At 35.2% G+C, this 23,383-nt stretch overlaps 1 protein-coding gene across 4 annotated transcripts in view; it reads left to right on the top strand.

The window, feature by feature from the left end:
- PTPRK (protein tyrosine phosphatase receptor type K) overlaps positions 1-23,383 on the top strand; it is a 566,857-nt gene that overhangs the window by 107,465 nt on the left and 436,009 nt on the right. For all 4 annotated transcript variants that reach the window (XM_008007108.3, XM_008007107.3, XM_038000559.2 and 1 more), the window contains exon 2: positions 12,087-12,209. In XM_008007108.3, coding sequence (XP_008005299.3) covers positions 12,087-12,209 — 123 coding nt within the window. The remainder of the gene's footprint in view (positions 1-12,086; positions 12,210-23,383) is intronic.

Here is a 23,383-nt window from a genome sequence, read left to right as displayed (position 1 = left end):
ACATACCTGAGACTGGGCAATTTACAAAAGAAAGATGTTTAATGGACTTACAGTTCCACATGGCTAGGGAGGCCTCATAATCATGGCGTAAGGCAAGGAGGAGCAAGTCACATCTTACGTGGAATGGCAGGGGGCAAAAAGAGCTTGTGCAGGAAAATGCTTCCTTTTAATAACGACCAGATCTCATGAGACTTACTCAGTATCACTACAACAGCATGGGAAAATCCTGCCCCCATGATTCAGTTACCTGCCATCGGCTCCCTCCCACAACACCTGAGAATTCAAGATGAGATTCGGGTGGGGACACAGCCAAACCATATCAACATGTGACTTTACAAGTTGATTGTATTGTAGGCCACTAATTGAAAATGCTATTTCTAGGAACAGATTTTATTTTACTAATGTCAGGCTATGAGTAAAAATATTGAATTAAATAATGTTATGAGTAATAGTAGCTAGGTAGTCACAGTCATAGTTCAAACATTTCATAATGAAAAAATATATATTTACATCTTGTGGCAAAGTTATAAACCCATCCCTTCCAGATAAAGCAGCATCAGAAATACTTATGATGTGTCTACCTCGATTACACATAATCTATTTTGCATTCTGATTTTATCTTCAGAGAAGGCCTGCAGTTACTGAAATGATAAGTGAAAGGGAGCTAAGTTATGTAATTAGATGTCAGGAGAATACTAGGAAGTTATACTTATAGACATTTTTTAGATAAGTTTATTGTTGGCCGACTTAAAAGGCTATTGGTGTAATCAATCTTATCTTGGATAGCTTATCACAAAATGTTACTTCCCATAAGTAGTTTCCCTGTGTTTATTTTCTTAATCCACTAAATTGCTAGCTGAAATAGTTCATGGCTAGGAAGGGATACTTTTATGTCACAGATCTCCCATGGCACTTTCTTCTTTCCACTTTCGTCACTGATTCAACATCTCTTTACCTCTGTAACATCTTTGGATCTTTTTATTCTGTCAGTAGTTTGGCCAGATAATTGCCAGATCCTATGTTATTTCTTAAAATACGCTTTGTCTTAATCAATTGATAATGTTGAATATTCAGAGTCTCCACACGAATTATTATGAGATCTTACTGTTACTCATTAGTCCAAAGTTTGAGGGTATATTTGCAAGCCATTTTGCTCTCAGTGCCCTTTAAGTTTGTTCTTTCAATTTTTCGCTCTAGCCATTGGGTTCATTAACAAGACCGATAGACATTTTGCTTTTGTTTCTCTCAGTGTTGATAGCCTTAGCTTGTGTCTATAGGACTCAGGACTAAACATATGCCAACATTTATGTAGGGTAGAAGTGAAAGTGCTGGATTATAGGGCAAGCATATTAACAACTTTGCTAAATGAAACCAAGTTGCCCTCAAACAAAGAAAGTACCAGTTGTCCTTCTGTTGTTATCTCCTCTATGATCAATACTACATATTATCAATCCTTTGCTTTTTTGCAAATGATGTGGACAAACTCTTCATTTTCATTGCAATTTGCCCTTACTCGAATAGTGAAGTTGAGAGATTTTTTTCCTAAGTTTATTGGAACCTTAATTGGGGTAGTGTTTTTTTTTTTTTTTTTTTTGAGACAGTCTCACTCGGTCACCCAGGCTGGAGTGCAATGGCATGATCTCGGCTCACTGCAACCTCTGCCTCCTGGGTTCAAGCTATTCTCCTACCTCAGCCTCCTGAGTAGCTGAGATTACAGGCACCTGCCACCATGCCCAGCTAATTCTTGTATTTTTAGTAGAGATGGGGTTTCACCATGTTGGCCAGGCTGGTCTCGAACTCCTGACCTCAGGTGATCCACCTACCTCAGCCTCCCAAAATGCTGGGATTACAGGCGTGAGCCACTGCACCCGGCCGGGCAGTTTTATTTTTAATAATTACTGGCCAGGATGTCCTTGTCAGAAACACATTGTAATAATTTATTTTATCTATTTTTAGTGACTTGAATATTTCAAAATATAAGGTGTGACTTGAGATGAGAAGTGAGTCATGAAAGCTATAATACTGCAGAGAAGATACCAGACTTCAAATGCTATCTTCATACTGCTAGTGCTTTTAATCTATTATGCAAATCTTATTTGCCAGCTTTCCTCCCCCATACTTGAAATTTAAAAACTTCTTGCTTTTTAGATTTTATTCTGAAGGACCGTGTTCACCTTTTTCAATAAACTTTGCAATTTGATAGATTTAAACTTGGTCATTATGTTTTGGAGCAAGGGCTGGAGGGAAAATTAAAAGAAGTTGAATAAAAGAGTTTTATAATACTTCAGTGAATCATTTTTTCTTCTTCTTCTTTTCTTTTCTTTTGACATGGTCTTGCTCTATCAATCAGGCTGGAGTACAGTGGCGCAATAGCTAACTGCAGTCTCAAATTGCTGGGCTCAAGAGATCTTCCCGCCTCAGCCTCCCAAGTAGCTGGGACTACAGGTGTATGCCTCTCCTCCTGGCTAATTTTTAAAAATTGTTGTAGACGTGGGGGTCTCGCTTTGTTGCCCAGGCTGGTTTTGAACTCTTAGGCTCAAGCAATCTAACCCCTCGTCTTCCCAAAGTGCTGGGATTACTGGTGTGAGCCACTGTGCCTGGCCCCAGTCATCTAACTCTGATGAGATCAGGATATTTCAAGTCTGGAGATCTTTTCATACATACTGTTCTTAGGAACCACGAACTTCTGATATACTAGAGTTTGAAACAAAAGAAGGTTAACTTCTTATCTCCATTAAATTGTTGCCTATGAGTTGGACAAGCTTGATCTAGATGTTTTCCTAACTAAGATACTAACTAATGATGACTTAAATGTGCATAACACTTAGCTTCTAATATCATAGGATATTGTGGAGAAATTTTCAAATTAATTGACACACGTTTCTAAGTAGTAGTTGGAAGTAGAAATCAGAAGGTCAGTCCAAATAGTTTCTTTGGTGGTATAGAAATGAGAAAATGAAAACACGCACAAACCTGAATCTTGGTGAGATCCAATGTAAAATTGTATTCACTATTCCCCCCTTTAACACTGTCTTCGTTGGGTTAGAATGGCCATTGACTTACATGTCACTTAAATGTCTGCACAAAGCAGTGGTTTTTGCTGCTTGAGAAATCTTTATGTGGTGATTCCACTAAATGGTAACTATATGCACTCTCCTGAGGGAGGAAATTTGAGGAGAGTTACTGTGATTCAGGTTTCAGCATTGATTTGGTCAGAAGTTGGCAGTTTTAAAGATTATCTTAAAAGTTTCACTAAAACTCCCTTTAAAGCCCAGAGTACTGTCTTTATGAGAAAGGGAGCAAAGGTCCTCTACATCCAGGGTTCTGATGTCAGTCAACGTTAACAAAATGATTTGCTTATGTTTGTGTGAGTGGCTTGTTTGTTCTGGACCAGACAGAAGGCTAAACTGACATTAAATTATGCTTAGAATGAGAATAACTGGTTAATGCATCCAGTAGCAATAGTTAATATACTGGTTGTAATGAGGATGATATCCAATTATCTATTCTAACTGAAGAAAATGGCAGAAAAAACCATCATTCTTTACTCTTAAGAATTGTGTTTTAAGAAGTTTGAAAAACCCAAACACTGGCCCATACACCTTCTATGTTAACCTAGTCTAGAAACATTTTGATACGCAAGGGGTTTTATATTAATGAAAAATATGGGAAGATAAAGTTTTATTTATATATATATATATATATGGAATTATTATTTTTGAGATGGGGTCTCACTCTGTCACCCAGCCTGGAGTGCAGTGGTGTGATCATGGCTTACTGCAGCCTCACCCTCCCAGGCTCAAGTAATCAGTCTCCCGATAGCTGAGACTACAGTCACGCTCCACCATGCTTGGCTAATTTTTTTAAATTTATTTTTTGTAGAGGTGGGGTCTCCCTATGTTGCCCAGGATAGTCTCCAACTCTGGGCTCAAGTGAGCCTCTTTAAAAAAGTGTTCTTTTTTTTTTTTTTTAATTTCAAGATGCATTTTAATTATTTATATAAATTAACTGGTTTTCTATTTTCTTGAAGTGTACTTCAAAGTCCTACAAAACTTAATTGTTGACCTCCTTAAAATGTAGGTGAGTGTATTTAAATTTCCTTTGCCAGTCTGAAGTAAAACTTTAAATTCAACCCCTCAAAGCAGGCCTTTGCCCTTCCTCTAGGAGGTTGGGTCATGGAATTCTGTTTTACATCCCTTCATAAAAGAAAAATGATCTGTCTCCCATCATACTTGAACTAAGTCAGGAGCAACTACTGAAATAAGCTAGTGTGTGTCTCATATGGGTGAAGTGGAGCCCACCAGTAATCAATAATCTCTCCAGGAGAAACAAAACAAAACAAAGATATGTTTAAATGTGAGCTTGGGTGGTTTTCAATTTTACCAAAATGTAAATATGGCTTCAGTTGAGAATTTTATTTTTCACTACATTTAGTCTGTATTACTTTGTTCAATGAGTTTCTCTATTGTGTATCTAACACTAAGCGAAAAAGACCTTTTGCTGGAATAGTTAAAAGTATAAAAAGTAGGAAAAGAAACTTGGGTAAATATACTCACTAATGATCTTTGGGAAAACACCTGGTTTATTATCCTACAGTTTGTGCAAGGGCTGCTGCAAAAATAGAACAAAATTGCTTTTAATGTTTTTAAAGATAGAAAATTCACTGGTTTATACATGTTTTAGGGGGAGGTGAGGTGAAAAGTGAAGGTTCCCAAGCAAGAGTGATAGGACAGTGTTAATGATCATATAAATTTTCAGCCTTAAGTCACCCTATTTAAATACAATTATTTGTAGAAATTTTAATTAGCTAGACTTTTATAGCTTTTTCCAATAAAGACCCTTTCCTGTTTGTGATATCAGAGATGTCTGAGAGAGGTTGACATATTATATGGTTCAAAATTTACCACATTTTTATTCTCATAGGATGCAGCACCAACATGATACCAAATGGGTGGAATGGGGAATACCTTCTCTTGAGGTTGTGCCCATTGGAGGCAACTGTACTGGATAATTCTAAAAATGGCTAATCCTGCCTCACTTTTAGGAGACACTTAATGTAGTGTTTAAGAGTAAAGAACCCATAGTGCCTAAGTTCAGCCCCTGGCTCTGGTACTTTCTTGCTCTGTGACTCTTGGCAAGTTTTATTTTTTCTGCTTTGGGGTACTTTTCACTAACATGTTCCTTTTACATTTTCAAAAACTCTTTTCATCTGTGAAATCATTTCTATGGGTATTTGGCATGTAATTAATTACCCATTAGCTCCATAATGAGGTTGGATGAAGTCACATACATACTGGCAAAGCTGCCCAGGTCTCAGAGGCTTATTTTTGAATTCCAACTTGTACCTGAGACCTAAAAATTAGGTAAGATTTGGATTGATCACACTTCGGGATCCCCTGCTACAATGGATGTGTGGTTACCTGTATTTAAAACAAAGGACTGCTGACCTTTTTCCTTTTAATAGCTGCTTCCTTGATTTACCTAACTATTCTTCATTTTATTTCATTTATAGAAAGAGCACCGAACTAGTGAAGCATAGTAGGAGATAACTCGCATGCATGTATACATGTATATGCTAGGGCATGAGGTATTTCCTATTGTGGTCTTACAAGCTGGAAGCATTTGGACTGGAGGCCCTTGAAAGTGTCTCTAGTTCTCACTTTTTCTAATTTCACTTTATTACTCATACTGCTTGCCAGCCAGACAACTGATTTGGTTTCAGATGTAGCACTATCATTCTCCATTTCTGGTTCTGTTGCTTGGCTGTGGCTCACCACTACTCTTAACATGTGAGAAAGAAAATATGGAGGTGATGCGGAAGTTAAAGGTTCTTGGTTGTAAGCTTTTAAGCAGACTATATTCTGCCTACGGTTTAAGATCACAGTGATCTAAACCAGGGGTTGGTGAACTTTGGGCCAAATTCAGAATGTGGCCTGTTTTGTGAATAGAATTTTAATCAAGTACAGCCATAGCTATGCCCATTTGTTAGGTATTCTTTGTGGCTTCTTGATATGATGACAAGAGTTTTGTAGTTATGACAAAAATGGCATGGCCCACAAAACTGGAAATATTTACTACCTTGCTTTTTGTACATGAAGTTTGCTGATTCCTATGCTAAAGGAGGGTATTTACTGACTGTTTGAAAGTATATATGATGAGTGTTCAGGTAAAACTGATTTTAGCAATATGGTAATATTGCCTTTATATAAACTATCTTTAGTTTTTCTGTGTATATTAGATGGAAACCATATTTCTCTTTTTGTTAAGGGCTTAGCTGTTAACTGTGTGCATCTGTATAGCATATACAGAATAAACTGGGAAGAATAAAACATGAAAAAATAAGGATGCTTTTTTAACCAAAAAAAAAAACTGTTGGGTGTTAAGAGTTTGACATGCATTATGACTAATCTAACACCACTGTGCTATAACTGTTATTATTTTGATTGCACTGGGGAGGAAATTGAAGCTCAAAGAAGTAAAATATGAAAGCTATATATGTATTTAGCCATTACTCCAGGCTGTGTTTAGATATATTGTCTCTCTTCTATCACTTGTGTGGATGATGTATGACCCATACTTAAAATTCTTTCAGCCTTATTAATAGAGATATAAGGGATTTTAATGTTGTTTCTCTGTAAAGATGAAGGGGGTGGAATTGAACTTGTTATTACACTCTGGTTAGTTCAGTGAAGATTATTTAGTTGGAGTAGAGCATCTGCTTCGAATAATATACAATTTGAATGGAAGTCTTACTAGCTAAAGAATCTTGGATTATATAAACATATATATTCTTGGCTAGAGATGGAACTCTAGGGATGAACAATTAGATAATTAACAATTGTGTTTGAAGTGAGTTCTCTCATCATTAAGAGCTATTTCTACCTATCAATAAATAATGGGTCTGGATTTCCTGAAATGTATCTCTAGTTCTTTTTCCTTAATGAAGGAGTTAGACCTAAATAATATTTTCACACCCTCATTAACTACAAGCAGGGCAAAGGATACTTTCAGGAGCTCAAGTGATTATTATTTAAATAACTCCTATTCATACATTTTCTGTTTTCTTCTAGTAGATCCTCTTTGGTAATGAACCAGAGCAATGTGTTATGACCAGTGACTCATAAATATGCCCTTAAAACTATTTGTTACTTGTATCGACTTGGAATTGTTCCTGTTTTAATTTCAGTACTTAAATTGGAAAACAAAACTGTTGCTTGTCATTACAGCAGGTATAAAGTACCTAAATATTTATCTTGGTATGCCAGTTTTTGTTTTGTACCTTCAGTATTCCCAGAAGTGTAGAGTTAAAAGGAAAAAAAAAACTATTCAGATATGCCAATATATTTCAGAGGAAAGATGAACTTTATTTAAGACTATTAATTTCTGGCTGGGCACAGTGGCTCACGCCTGTAATCCCAGCACATTGGGAGGCTGAGACGGGCGAATCATGAGGTCAAGAGATTGAGACCATCCTAGCCAACATGGTGAAACCCTGTTTCTACTAAAAATACAAAAATAATGGGCATGGTGGCATGAGTCCCAGTTACTCGGGAAGCTCAGGCAGGAGAATCGCTTAAACCTGGAAGGCGGAGGTTGCAGCCAGTCCAGATCGTGCCTCTGTACTCCAGCCTGGTGACAGAGCGAGACTCCGTCTCAAAAACAAACACAAAAACAAAACCCACTGATTTCTGTACTTCTGTAAGGTGTTTTTCTGGGAATAAACTATATTACCCAGATTATCAATAGAACTGCATTTAAGATATTTAGTAATTTTCATTCTTTTAAAATTTTTGTGAAAAATATTGGCTTTTTTTGTAATGAATTTTGGAGATCATACCGACAAATTTATATGATGGTTTCTGATTAGCATAAATAGATGACAAAGTTAGTTTAACTCAGTATTGCATGTGTCCTAATGTGACATGTAATTAATCTTTCTCTGTGTCCTAAATGGAAGAAAGATCATTCCAAGTTGATAATCACTTACGTGAGCAAAGTTATGTATCACAGCTTCATTCACTATTGCAGAAGGTTAATTTGTCCATTTTTGAGGATCATCAAGCAACTTTACCAAGGGGATATTGTATTTGACAACATATTTTGTTTTGGGCTTTCTTTCTACTTGAAAAAACTACATATATTCCAAAAATTTAAGAAAATACTTTGTATCTTCAGCTAAATAAAACTTGTTCTTTACAAACAGTAAAGAACCATGAAAGATAATTCTATTTTGTTTCTTGCTACTGTACTCAGTCAGAAAATTAAGAATCTAGAGGTGCCATGAAGGGGAAAATGTGGAAGATCCTAGACAATCTTTTAAAAGAATGTCCTTCACAGCTCTCCAGTGATCTACTGACTTCTCATTTTTCTTCAGTTCAACTTCGTTTAAATTAAGTTGAACCCAGGTTTTATTGAAAAGTTTGACTTCAGAAAGGACTTAAATTTAGTATTCATTTTTTTCCTGATTCTGCAGAAAATGTCTCTAGTTCCATGTTCTCTCACAGAACTTTTACCCTCTCTTTAAATAAGCACTGAAGAATCTAAATGCCAGATGTTTAGGCAATATAGTTTTGGGGCCGGAGTACTTGCTTTTCTTTACTTTTTATGTTTAATCTTTTTGGTGTCTAATACTACTTAGTACCACATTTTTCACTGAGCAGTTTAGGAATAAAATGAAATTCTGGCAAGTTCAAATCAGCTTGATTTTTATTTTCAGATGAACAGGTTGCCAACCCCTTAAGTGGCTTGCTATCACAGAAGCAGACCATTTTGGTGATAGATCTGTCCCTTAGTTGATTGATTGGAGTAGAGGAATTAGCAATCTGTGACATGCTCTTCAGAAATAATTTTCCTCCAAAGGTCAGGGAACTGTGGTCACCATTTCTCTGGCATGATTTGCAGCTACTCATTGTAGCCTTATCACCAGTAGCAAATGCAACAGCAGAAAATGGAACATTTCCGTGCTCATTTTTCTTTCCCTCTGCCTCACTAAATTTCTTGAACACCAATTTGGTATTACCTCTTTCTGTTCTGCCATCTACCATCCAGCTCAGTGAAACTTTAAATTCATAAGGTATGTTTTAATTTATGAATTAGGCCTTTCCTATGACATTTCTCTTTTAAATAGATTTATGTAATACTATACATAAAGATGTCTTGAACTCAAGAATGTGTATCGAGGACTATGTATAATAGAGGACTTGGTGTTGAGACCTTTCTAGTGAGTCCTAAATGGTCAATAGGAACTGTATATGTTTGAATTAGTTCAGGATATGTTATGTGCTGTTCTCTGTTACAAGGTTGAAACAAATTATTTTCCTCTGTTTCCCTCCATTCCTGTTTTAACTCTACATGGGTTATTACCTTTTTTTTTTAAATGTGTCTTGAATTGCCTCATACTCTTTGATAAAATCTTTTAAAGATTTTAATACAGCTGTAGAACAAACTCTAAACTCCTTTTGCTGACATCTGAAATTTTTCATATTTACTTGTTTCTTCCTAGTTTCCTACATATTCTGGATGCTCATTATACAGAATTATTTGAGATTTCACAACATATGATGTTCCCTTAGACATATGCTGCTGCTCTTGCTTTTCCTCTACTTTTAATCCCATTTCCATTCTGGGTTGCCTCTGTTTGGTATATCCTTCCTCATATTCACTACGAGTAACTCAATGAAACCTTCCCTAAGCAACCCTAGTGTGGGTAGCCAATTCTTTTGTGTTCTTTGGAATTTTCATCATATTATTATCCCACATAACAAATTGTACTTATTTTAATATACATGTCTCCCATAGTTTGTCTCATTTATCAGTCCAGTATTATTATTTTTGTATTTCCTATCGTCTACTCCAGTATACTGTATTTGCCCTTAACCTTGAAATACGAAATTATTTACAAAAAGATTTGCGAAAGATTTATTAGTATGCTATATTTTACACCACTTGGATTATACCTTGTTGTAAATTAGAAATTAAAAATTATTTTGAAAGTTTTCTTGTTACTCAAGTCAAGTAGACCAGTAATAATTTTCAAGACTCCTTTGACAAATTTCAGATAGGGAAGGGATGTACAACAAATAGCAAGGGTTGACCCACTTATTTTGTATAGCTACTCCTAGTTGTTATTGCTAATCAGAATCCTGTAGTCTAAAATTAACAGTGGCTATGAAGGAGAGCAATTAAGGCCATTTGTCTTTCAAATGAGTCAATATGGGTCCTGCTGGTAGTTTAAATTTATATACAAAGGGCACTCACACTATTATAAAGGGTAATGGGGGCCCTGAAGGCCTGTGTTACAAAGCAGTAAATTATTTTAGAGTTTGATAGCAAATTATATTTTGAGAAAAACATTCCCCTTGCTATGTGAAGATACATTTCCTAGCAACCTATTTTCATTGATTAATTTTAAATTAAAAAGTACATCTTTTTTAATGAGAGCATTTATAAAAAGTCTATTTTAAGCATATTTAAAAGACAATATGAAGCTTTTGAGTTCTCGAGTTGGGTTGTTTTATAGGATTTCTGTAGTCATAAGAGTGATTCAAGAATACGCTCAACATATTCTCCTTTTGGAAAAGATTTTAGAGTTTATAGTGCCAACATGACATCTCTGATGTTTCCTGCTTTGCTGTGACACTCACCCCTCTCTGTCGTTGGTGAGGAGTGTAACTTTCACTCATACTCAGATTACCAAACTTTTGATGAGGAAAGTAAATTCCTTTTTTTACAGGGAATTTACAGCATTGGGGTTTACTACTCCTTAGTCTGTTGCTTGGTCAGAGAATTCACTGAGTTTCTTCGCAGAGATCCCCATGGAAACTAAACAAATAAGCTATTTGAAAGGAGACAGGTTATTGGTTTTTCTCATTAAACCCACTGCTGGATTTTCATTAGTTCTAATGCATTTCTTTCAAGATGAGACATATAGGCCAGTTCTTATTTTCATGATTTGAATAAACTAAATATGTTGAGTCGTGTGTGCCTGTACACATCAGCTAAGAAGCAAAAATAATCCTTCTACTTTTGCAATACAATTACCCTTGAAAATTAAGCCAGAAAAACCATGACTGATGCAAAGGGGAAATGCTACCCCCATTTAAAAAGACTAAGTTATTAAATAAAGTAGGAACGGTGAAAGTGATTATAGGCTAATCTGATTGGTTTTATGCTTGAGTCACCCCCTACCTTTTAAATCATAATTGTGTATGAAAGTAATCTAAATAAAGCATGGAAGATATCACAGACCTCAAGCACTTTAGACCCTAAAAAGCTTTATGTTTCATTGGCTATTATGAGATTTCAAATAGTTCTTTTAAAGCAAAGATGTTGGTAAAATTTAAATTATTTCACCTTTTTAAATTTGCATTGTAGAGGAAGACAACTTTCACTCTTGTTCTTCCTCTGCTTCTCACCGCTAAAGTTATTAAAAATGATTTAGGCTCTAGGTGGTTTGTGAGGCAGGAGAATAGGGTCTGGAGGCAGGGAACCTAAGGCTGATTCACCTGACGTCCTAGAACTAAATAGAAAGGAAAACCCCAACTTTCCAGTTTCCCTTTGCAAACTTCCTCCTTTTCTGAGTGGTGATCGAAAATTGAAAGTACCTCTGATTGGTTGCAGAAAGTACTGTAAAGTGTTGATTGTGGGCCACCACTTCATTTATATGAGGTGAACACCAAGTGGCCAATCAGAAGCCTCTGGGGAGGTATTTGGACCCCAGAAGATTCCGTATCCGGGCCCTTGAGCCGCTGCTCGTGCACTCCCACACTGTGGAGTATATTTTCATTTTCAGTAAATGTCTGCTTTCGTTACTTCATTCTTTCCTTGCTTTGTTGTGGGTTTTGTCCAATTCTTTGTTCAAGACGCCAAGGACCTGGGCAAGTTGCAGTGAAGACCCTCTACCAGTAACACTTTGTATATTTCAAGAAAGCCTGACTTATGCATGTATCTTCTATTATTTTTAATGATTCAAAATCAAGGTTATGAGTAACATACTATATATATCAATATAACATTTCCTTCTCCGGAGCTTTCATTATGTTTGGAAAATCTGTGTAGAATGTAACAGTAGTCCTCTTTTCTCCTAGGTGGCTGTACTTTTGATGATGGTCCAGGGGCCTGTGATTACCACCAGGATCTGTATGATGACTTTGAGTGGGTGCATGTTAGTGCTCAAGAGCCTCATTATCTACCACCCGAGATGCCTCAAGGTGAGAGTCACTCTGTTTAGTCAATGTTAGGGGAACAGTTTTGGAGTGTCTAGGATTTTCTTATTTTAGGTGTAACAACAATAATTTAATGGTTATAATAAGCTAAATTGCTATGCTACTGGATCACATCTAAGAGCCTTAAAGTATTCTCTGCCTTTCCCTTAATAACTTTCTGTAATTCTGTATTCCTCAAGAATCCTCACTATACCTTTGTTATTTCTGTCTTTGGAAAAAAAAAAAAAAAGATAAGTATTAGTGTTTTTTTTTCTATTTAATAAAAACCCAAGTTACAAACCAAAAATCAAAAAATAAAACAGAATAAACAAAAAAAAATCCTTTCCAAAAAAATCTTAAATGTGGGATCAGCTCTTTTCATCGTTATTCAATTAAATTACATAGGTTGGATCCAGTCAAACTAAAGGGAAAGAATTTTATTACATTGTAGGGAGAGAGGTTGTGTCTTTCTCCCAGTGGTCATGAGCATGCCAGTGACTCTGAGGGGAGGCAGCATGGAGACAAAAGTATCTAATGGAGATCTTTTATGTGGGAATTGTAGAGAAATAGAGGAAAAATCTGTTCTTTTTGTTCGTTTGTTTGTTTGTGTTTTGAGATGGAGTCTCACTCTGTCACCCAGGCTGAAGTGCAGTGGCCTGATCTCAGCTCACTGCAACCTCTGCCTCCCGGGTTCAAGTAATTCCCCTGCCTCAGCTTCCTGAGTAGCTGGGACTGCAGGTATGCACCACCACGCCCAGCTAATTTTTGTATTTTTAGTAGAGACAGGGTTTCACCATGTTGGTCAGGCTGGTCTCAAACTCCTGACCTTGTGATCTGCCCGCCTCGGCCTCCCAAACTGTTGGGATTACAAGCGTCAGCCATCGCGCCCAGCATCTTTTCGTTTTTTAGCTTACTTTGTTATATCCTTTGATTTTGGGTTTTGTGAGATAATATAATTTATAATTGTTTAAGCCAGTGTGCAGTGTGTTTCATCTTTCTTAGGAAAAACACACGATTAACATAGGATGTCAATATTTACATACCATTTCATACAATATTGGACTAATAGTTGTGCTTTTCAGTTCTGCATGTTAATCTGGAGCAAATTCCAAGTTCTATGCATATATGCTTAGCAATAACATTAAATTGTAACATTGAAAATATAAACAGGAATTTAAAAATACAACATCAAAGAGAACAAACTCTTTTCCTTCCAATATTTAGAAAGAAACAAGAATAGTACATGGTACATAATTATATATTATATATAGTCATGTATATATAATATATATCATTATGCTATTATAATATATAATATAATGTGCTGATTACTTAGTACTAGTAATTTAGGTTTCAGAGTGTATTTTAGTATTTTTATTATGATTAAAAATGGTTTAGAATTAATTTTTCTACAAAATGAGTAACTCCTTCTTGAGTGTGAATTTTAGATGCGACAATTTTAAACATAGCCATTAGAAGTGAAAATGTCAGTTCTGGTTATTGAAGAGTGAAAATTCTATCAGCAGCGTCCCTGAACTTGCTGATTAATATGATTTAAAAAACCAAAAAGTGAAAACATCAACAATAAACAATTTATCATAATCATGCAAAGCAAATAAAACAAAGCCTAACAGTTACATTTCTAAATGTAATTATTGGTTTGTAAATGAATATGGTAAATATTTACTTGAAAAAATGTTTATTGGTTCCCCCATGATGTGTACTTTTATAGGAGAACGAATTAAATTTGCTTTTTACTCTGAATTGTCACCTTCTGCGACTGAGTAGGCAAATGGTTATTTTTGAGGCTGAACTGAGCCATAATTTCCTTTGCAGAGGGAAAATTGGAACTGTGTGGTTGACACTCTTTGCTTCTTATATTTCACCCCTACTTTGTCAGCAGACTCATTTAATTTTGTGCATAGATTTGTATTTTTTCTTTCAAAGGTATGTAACCTTATTTTCCTGGTGCATTTTAATTAAACTACTGTAATTTTTTACCTGCATTTTCTCTGTGGTATATTTAGACTGAACTTTTCATATAAAATTAAAGGGGGTGGGCTGGGATGCACACATTTTGAATGTTTATCATCATAGAATAATAAGAAAGATGTTGATTTATGGAAATGTTACCATTGCTAATTACCATTGATGGTGGGTAATGAATAGTTGAAGAATTACTGCTCAGATGACCTTGTTGGCTCACCTTTGATGAACAGCTTAATCGGTGGTTACAGTACAGGATGATATGCACAGAAAATGAAAGCATTTGAAATTCAGCCATATCTTCCAATTAATAGTACATTAAGTAATTAATCATGCAGAGGAGGGAAAAAGGTCACGGCCACTTTGCCGAATGAAACTGTGTTTAGTCTTCAGAGAGGTGAGAGAAAGCACTCATGTATATTCTTCTTTTAGTCATCTCTTTTTATAATAGATGCTATTGTTTTCATTTTCCTTCTGATATTCCTTTAAAGCGCTGACTGAACATTCCTTGCTCATAAATTGGCATAAAGGAGACATTTAGATTTATCATACTAAAATGTTACGATCTTTTTATTGTCATATAAATTAACAAGCATGCTTATTTTCTTTATGTACTTTAAAAACACACACAAAAACAAAACAAACAAAAAAACCCAAATGTTTGGCAACTCTATAAAAGCTGGCTCTCCAAACCTAACTTGTTATTGAACTGTGTGATACTTGGTGCTGTTAACTGGCTTCTGTTTATTGACCTTTTTGGACTAAAAGCCAAGAGTGAGTGAAAAAAGACAGGATGAATAAATAGAATGAAAGAAGGTTGAAGATGGATAGTAGAGAATAATAGACAAAAAGAAAATTGTTTCTATTCATGACGAGATACAGTACCATCAATCATTGCTTAAAATGTTCTGCAGCAGTTCATACTTACTACTTACCACACAGTCCCACATACTAGTTTGGTCAGATTACAATGATGATGACTGAAAGGTCTGCCAAATAGAATAAAAAATAGCATACAAAAGAATAAGTACTTCGTAAGACAGTTCTAATATCCCCAAATCATATGAAACTATGGGCACCTACTTAACTCAGTCGTCAAGGAAATGCATATTTAAAACACAGTGAGAAACTACTGTAAAATCAGTGGAAAAGTGAAAATTTTAATTCCAAATGTTGGTAAGAATGTAGAGTAAGTAAAACCCTCTGATACCACTGTTGGAGCATAAATCTGTACTACCTTATGACCAACAAATCCATTCTTGGGTATAAGCCCAGCAGGACTAAGTATACATGTTCCCCAAAAGACATGTGCAAGAATGTTGATAGCATCAGCATTCATAATAGTTCCAAGCTGAAAACAACCCAAGTGTCTGTTAGCAGTGCAATGTATAAATAAATGATGGCATATTCATAAGGTGGAATATTGTACTGCAAATAAATGAAAGAACCATTGCTTTATACAATAATATGAATGAATTTCACAAACACAATCTTAACGGAAAAAAAACCAGATGCAAGAGAGTATATATTGTTTACATTTATATAAATTATGTAAGTTTCGGAAACAGGCAAAACTAATCAATGATGTTAGAAATCAGCATATTATTTACTTGAAGGAGGGTTTGGGTAATGATAGTTAGTGCTTGTCAGGTGGCATGAAGGAGTCTTCCAGATGCTGGTGATATTCTATTTCTTCATCTGGATGGCATTTTACAGTTTGAGGTGTGGTGAAATCTGTAAAAAGTCATTGAGCTGTGCAATGATGAGTTGTGTACTTTTCTTTATGTATCTATCTGATATGTCAATGTAAATTGAGAAAAAATAAATAAAACCAGTACACACAAGCCTGGGAAACTAAAATAATAAATAAAATGTCATGGATTAGAACAAAAGATATAAAATAGAAATCCTCAAATGGGTCCAAACTTCTTGTTTTCCTACCATACTGGATTCTCTCCTCCCTACTAAAAAAACACTGTGTTCGTTGATATCTTTGTATGGGCCTTGTGTTGTTCTCTTCCCTCTGCTGAAATATTTCTGTGTCTACTTATCCATTCATCAATCTCTTACCCATTCTTACTGTGTCTACTCATGTTCTACTAGCTTTGTGAAGATCTTCCTGACTGGCTTGAAAGTCTATTTCTTCTATCCTCATATCAGAATATGCAGCCCACTGTACTATGTACTACTTAAATTGTAACTATTTTTATAGTGTATTTCTTACATGTCCTTCTGTCCATTAGACTATAAGGTCCTTATGAACGGCCGGGCATGGTGGCTCATGCCTCTAATCCCAGCACTTTGAGATATCGAGGTGAGTGGATTACGAGGTCAGGAGTTTGAGACAAGTTTGAGCAACATGGTGAACCCCCGTCTCTACTTAAAATACAAAAATTAGCCAGATGTGGTGACAGTGCCTGTAATCCCAGCTACTCAGGAGGCTGAGGCAGGAGAATTGCTTGAACCTGAGAGGTGGAGGTTGCTGTGAGTTGAGATCAAGCCTGGGTGACAGAGAAAGACTGTCTTTTTAAAAAAAACAAAAAAAAAACCCTTATGAACATAGACCATTTTTTTTTGTCTTTTATTTCTCAAAAAAAAAAAAAAAATTTAATTTTTCTTAGACAAAAATGTCAACTTCTGTAATGTAAGTTTTAAAATATTTTTGTCAAGAATTAAACAAGCTCCTCTTGTTAGAAAATTAATTGAATTAAAAAATACCCCATTTACCAAACATTATATTGAGTTGAGATTTTTATGTAATTAGACCTTCACATAAAATTATTAAGCTTTGACCTTTGTCTTTATGAATATTACTTATCTATTTTGGATACACTTAAATGTTGTTAATTCTACCAAAAATTAACTTTTTTTTTCATCTTTTTGTGTACTCTTTTCATATTTCTTTGTCTCTTTTTGTTTTTGACTTTTGCTGGCCAAATCCCGATCTTTTGTTCCTCAAAAATCTATTGTATATGTATTTTCAGAACCCATAGAGAATAAGAGCTGTTGCATGGAACTAGAAATCGTTCTTTGATCTCAAAGACATGTGCATTCTTGACCTTGTTTGTCAATATTTTTTATGCTTATGACCTCATGAAGCAAACATATTTGACCATTTTACTATATGTTCTGTCCTAGATCTGAGAGTAGGGATTGTGATTGACATCTCAATACATTTATCTTTGACTGTAATTACAACTGCTTTTTATTTTTAACAGGTTTTTGTAAAATGGCTAATTGAATTTTAGTTTAGAGTCTCTAGAGAACTTATTTGATAGTATTTAAAATTATGACTGAATTGTATCCTACCTTCAGTCTAGTGTTTTCACTGATAATAATGAAAATAATTGTACAGAGTTCTTTATTTAAAATGCACACACACTATATATATAGTAAAAAATGAAAGCCCTTTGTCATTAAATTACTCTGAAGATTGAAGTAAGGAACCATTCCTCCTCCCTTATGAAACTGAGTGAGTTCTGATTCAGTAGGTTAGGGCCATATGTCTCTTAAGTGTTTTTCGGAGAAGCCACCCTGATGGAGCCAGGGTGGTATAGAGAAAGGGGTAGGGGTGAGAATGTAGGGGATTATAAAACAGATAATTCTAGTACCATTCTTCAATTATTTATTTGGAGAGATTTAGTGCGCTTTTTTATTCAGTGGGGAGCATGCATGAGTCATATGATTTTGAACCTGGCTTTCTTCTGATAGTGTGATTAAGTGAAAATTAAATAAGACATTGGTGTCCATAATTTGATTCATACAATAAAAGGTATAGGTAACATTATTTCAGCTAAGTTTTCTAAGTAATGATATTAGTTTCTTAGTTTTATAGAAGATTTAGTAATAATTTAATTTAGTAATAATTTGTTAAAACAATGTTATATATGCCATGTAACACATTTTAATACATCTGAGAAGAAATTTCAAGGAAGTTCTTATGTTAACTTATACTTTCTTTCTCTCTGGGAACAGTGATCAGTTACCAAAAGTAGTGGATCACTGTGACTAATATTTTCATCCTCCATTATAGATGATTAATGAAAAAGCATAGGTTTTTTACAACGTTATAACGGCCAAAAATCTCACACAGCTGAATTAACAGAATTATTTGACAGTATATCTGCCAGAGAGAAAACGTGGCAGAGAGTGGTAGGATAAAGTTCTGTGCATGTAGTACTGGCAACGAATATTGACTTGCAATATTATGGCTAGTTTTGTATTAGAAGTTTGGCCACAATGTTGGTTTACTTTCTTTTTGTCATCTACTTAGCATTGTCTGTTAACACAACCAAAGAGAGTGTGTCTGTGAACATGTGCAAGTGTCCTAAGGGGAACTGAGAGATTTGGTGGTAGTGGGGAGAGGAAGGGCTTAACAAGAGGCCATTAACACAGATGGGAAAACCTCCAAAAGTACTGGATATAGGTGTTAGATTCTAAGGAGCCTGAAAACTGCAGAGGTTTACAGCTGGAAGGTTATGCATCATTCAATGATTTCAGATTTTTTTTTTAAGTAATAGAATTCTTTTTTTAAAAAAATAATATTTTCTACCGCTTTAATATTTAAAATCAATCACAAGGAATGAATGGTCCTGGAACTTACTTGTTTTATAATCCCCTACATACTCACCATCTACGCCTTTCTCTGTACCACCCCGGCTCCATCAAGGTGGCTTCTCTGAAAAACGCCTAGAGACATATGGCTCCAAAGGGCAGTTTGAAAACAATGATGTTGCAAACTCAAGCACTTTTAGATAAGCATCTCTGAGATTAAAGTACTTACTACTATTAGCTACCATTTACTAGTCCCTTACTGAGTTTTACTATACTAGGGACATGACATGTCTCTTTTAATCCTCACAAGAGCCTTATAAAATTGTAGTGGAGTGAATATCTTAACAGCATATCTACCAGAGACAAAACATGGCAGAGAGTGATAGAATAATTGTCACCTAGGGACAGAATTGGAACTTAGATCTGTCTGTCTAATATAAAAGTTACTCTTGTTCCAGTACCACTGTGCTTCATCATTGTAGTTGAGTTGACAAATTTCCTTGACTTGGGCATGGGCATTTATTTAAATCCACTATATAATGAGCTATATAATTTATTTCATTTAATCCAGAATGATCTTCTACCACTTTATTTAAAATATTTCTTTCCACAAATTGAAAGTTTTAAATGACTGTTTCTTACCCTTCGTGGGAAATGGAATCTGAGACTTGCTGTTGTTTGGAATTGCTGCCAAACTTCAGGATTTTCTCTATGATATTCTCATCCCTTGGGGAGACGTTTTGCCCTTCCTTTGGTTTACCTGTATGTTATTTTTAGTTATTTGATAAACACTTGCTGCATGTCTGTTTAAGCAAACCTTTAGAAACACACATATTATCTGCTGTCTCATTAAAGCATGTATGGTAAAAGAAAAAATCGTGGACGAAAGGAATCAGACTAAAGTCTAGGGTTTGAAAATAATTTTAAGTCTTTGTTTGCAGTGAGGTATTTTAGGATGAGAATTATGGGCTTATTTTGATGTGCTCTTCCAAACCATGTTATCATCTGGCTATTGATGCTTTTGCCCTCTGCACAGAGGAGATAGTTTGCCACATTTGAGTTGCTTATTAAAAACAGTGGGAGTTGGAAGCAGTGCAAGGTGAGAGAATGAAAGGCTGTAATGGACTACTTGAAGGGTGAGCCACTTAATGAAGGCTGGTTTTTAATGTAAGGACTATTACCCTAGCGGACATAAATGCAACATGAAAAATGTCTAAATTACAGTGGACAGAAATGGCATGCTGAGACTGGAATTTTTTCTTGATATTTCAGGCACATAATGCATCTAAGTTAGATACGTCCTAATATATTTCAGGAGAAAATAACAGCCTAGAATTAAAAAAAAGAAAAAAAAATAATATAGGTGTCAGTGCTAGATAATTTCCAACCTCCTAGATGAATTAAGATAAGAATACACAGCAATTTCAAAGACTATATAGTCACCTTTAACATATACCTTAAAATCAATAGATAGTCCAAAGACTCAAAATTACTTTTCCTTGGTAGCAGTGTGACTGAAAATAACAGTTATGACCTTATACTTCTCCTCTCCAAAAATAAACTTGACTCAAGATAGCTAGGTACTATCTCAGTTTAAAAGCTTATTATCTTTCAAACACAAGAAGAATGCCAGGGAAATACATACACACACACACACACACACACACACATACACCAAAAAAAAAAAAAAAAAAGCAAAACCCAAGAGAAGGTAAGTAACTAGGAATTATTAAAAATATATATGATATTAATTATCTCATATAGTTAATGTGAAAATATGGAGTTATGGTTATATATTAGATTATCATTACATATAAAAGATGCTTTAAAATCTTGGAAGAATGTTAGTTTTCCAACCTAGTTCCTGCCAAGAGTACTATAGTATGTTTTAAAGACCTCTACTCCCTCCCCAAAGAGGAAATTATTGGCTGAGATATATTTTTCAATGAAAAGTGCACATCTTCTAAATTTACAACATATGACAACTTAGAAATGCTCACAGCATCATGAAATCTCCACCTAGCAATGCTGATTGAAAAGATGCTGGCTTGCTTTTTCTAGGTTTATGAGAATAAAATTAAATAGGACAGTTTTACAAACTTCATCAGGCTGGTTATGTATTTCTGTATGTTCCTCCCACCTCAGTTATTTAAGAGTTGGAGATTAAATAGGAAAGTAGGGTGGCAAATTTCAGTATTCAAAAGTTATGTTTTGAGTGTGTGATTTTTATCCATGTTAGGTCAGACTTATTGGATACTTAAAAAATGTTTCTCTGACTCCTTCTGTGTAATCCCAAGCATTTAAAATATGTTATTTCACTTAATTCTCCCAAAATGCCTTTGGAATATGTATTCACATCATTCTGTAGATGAAGGAACTGAAGTCAGGTGAGCTTAAGTAAATTCCCAAAGGTTTTATGTCTTAGGAAAGGCAAGGCTAGGAATCCAGATATGTAGAGATCTAGGAGAAGGATTTAACCTTTGAACTTTATAAAACAAGTATATGTAGAGATCCTTCTTTAGAGACTGCAGCAAAAAGAATCAGGGCTGACTTGAAGGGGTGGCAGAAGTTGTATCTCTTATGCTTTTTCCAGTGCAAGTAATGGGAAGCACAACTAGAAATGTGTTTCAACCATAAAGAAGGCTACTTTCACATAACAAAAGGTCCAGAGTTGGCTTATTCAGTGGCTCAGTGATTTCATCAACAATTCAGATTTTTTCTTCTCTCTTTCCTTCTCCATTCCAGTAGGTCATCTTTTTACCTCAGGCTATCTCCCTTTAAAGGTCTAAAATCTATGGCTATTCCAGGTACAAAATTCAGACACAACAGTATCCTGAAGAAAAAGAGGTTCTTAGTTGTCTCCTCCTTATGTTTTATACGTATCAATAAACAAACACAAAAAACGTTTCTGGGATACTCTGATACAGATATGGTAGTATAGATCTGTAGGCAGTATTTCAAAGCTGTGGGATTTAGAAGAATGCACAAATAAAGCATTTATTAAAACAACATTGTATTCTCTAATGCGCAAGCTTGTCTAACCCGTGGGCTACATGCTGGCTTTGCATATGGCCCAACACAAATTTGTAAACTTTCTTCAAACATTATGAGATTTTTTGCCCCTTTTTTTTTTTTGTAAGCTCATCAGCTGTCATTAGTGTTAGTGTATTCTTCTCCTTCCAGGGTGGCCCAGGGAAGCCAAAGGATAGGACACCCCTGCTCTAATGCGTTGTTTAGCCTAGCATCAGGTTTCCCTTAATTTCACACATTTACTGCATCTGTACCATGAAAAGCAGAAAATCTTCCTACCCCTAGTAAGCTTACCTTACCTTTCTAACCTGCCATTGTTACTCACAAGAATTTTTCATTCTCTCTTGTTTTCCTTATGATTTTTATGACATGGAATAAATACGGGAACATACTGTATTTAAAAAACTCCAAAACTAAGAAAGAGTCAAGCGTTATACAGTGTGTATGTGAATGAATATATGCTAAAGATAGATTAATTTATTATTGGGGTAACCAGCAGGCTAGTACAACTGGTTCAAAAGATTATAGGAATAAGGGAAACATAATCAGTGAAAGAAAAAATTGTGGAATAAGATTCCTAAATTTTATACTAAATGTCCAATAAGACAATCAAAATGAAACCATGAGGCTATTTTTACTAACAGACAAATCATTTTCCTCTGTACTAGACAAAATTTGTTTGCATTATTATAATGTATCATTTGTGTTGCTATAAATGTTCTACAAGTTAAGTCTTTTTTCACAGAGTTGTAAAATATCTTAATCAGTGGTAATTAGTGACTCCGATGAAGTGACATACTTTTAAATATTAGCTAATCCTTTGGTGAAGGATATATAGTCATTCTTGTGCTGGGTCCTAAGTTTTGAACGTTTTTTCTTAAAACTTCCGCCTTAGGATCATAAATATTATCCAAGGATGATTCTTGTTAAAAACAACAAAAAAGTGGTCTCCTTTAGTTTTTGTCTTATTTATTTATTTATTTATTTATTTATTTATTTATTTATTGAGACAGAATCTCACTCTGTCACCCAGGCTGGAATGCAGTGGTGTGATCTTGCCTCACTGCAACATTCGGCTCCTGGGTTCAAACGATTCTCCTGCCTCAGCCACCTGAGTCACTGGGATTACAGGCATGCACCACCATGCTCAGCTAATTTTTGTATTTTTAGTAGAGGTGGAGTTTCACCATGTTGGCCAGTCTGGTCTCAAACTCCTGATGTCATATGCTCTGGCTGCCTCGGCCTCCCAACGTGCTGGGATTACAGGCATGAGCAACTGCACCCAGCCTGTTTCCTTTAGATAGGTGCAGCAAGAAGTGTTTATTGACATAAACCTTGTAGTAGGATTGAAATATCCAGTGCTATGCAATATTAAACAATTAGTAAGAGTGGAAAATTAACATCTATTTGAAGATTTCATTAGAAATCTAGAATTGTGTTTTCAGTAGCCTTTATTACTTCAGAGTATTTTAAAAAACAAATCTTGGTTTTTTCTTCTTTTCAGAAGCTTAGGAACCAATTCAAAATAGCCATCTCCTTTAGGAGTATTTCCCTTGAAGTATTTATAAATGTGGGTGAATTCCTTCCTCTTTTATGTCTCCCAAATCAGC

Source organism: Chlorocebus sabaeus, chromosome 13, assembly GCF_047675955.1.
Source record: "Chlorocebus sabaeus isolate Y175 chromosome 13, mChlSab1.0.hap1, whole genome shotgun sequence".
Taxonomy (NCBI): Eukaryota; Metazoa; Chordata; class Mammalia; order Primates; family Cercopithecidae; genus Chlorocebus; species Chlorocebus sabaeus.
The sequence above is the reverse complement of the archived record's forward strand: the minus strand, read 5'-3'. Positions and strand labels throughout refer to the sequence as shown.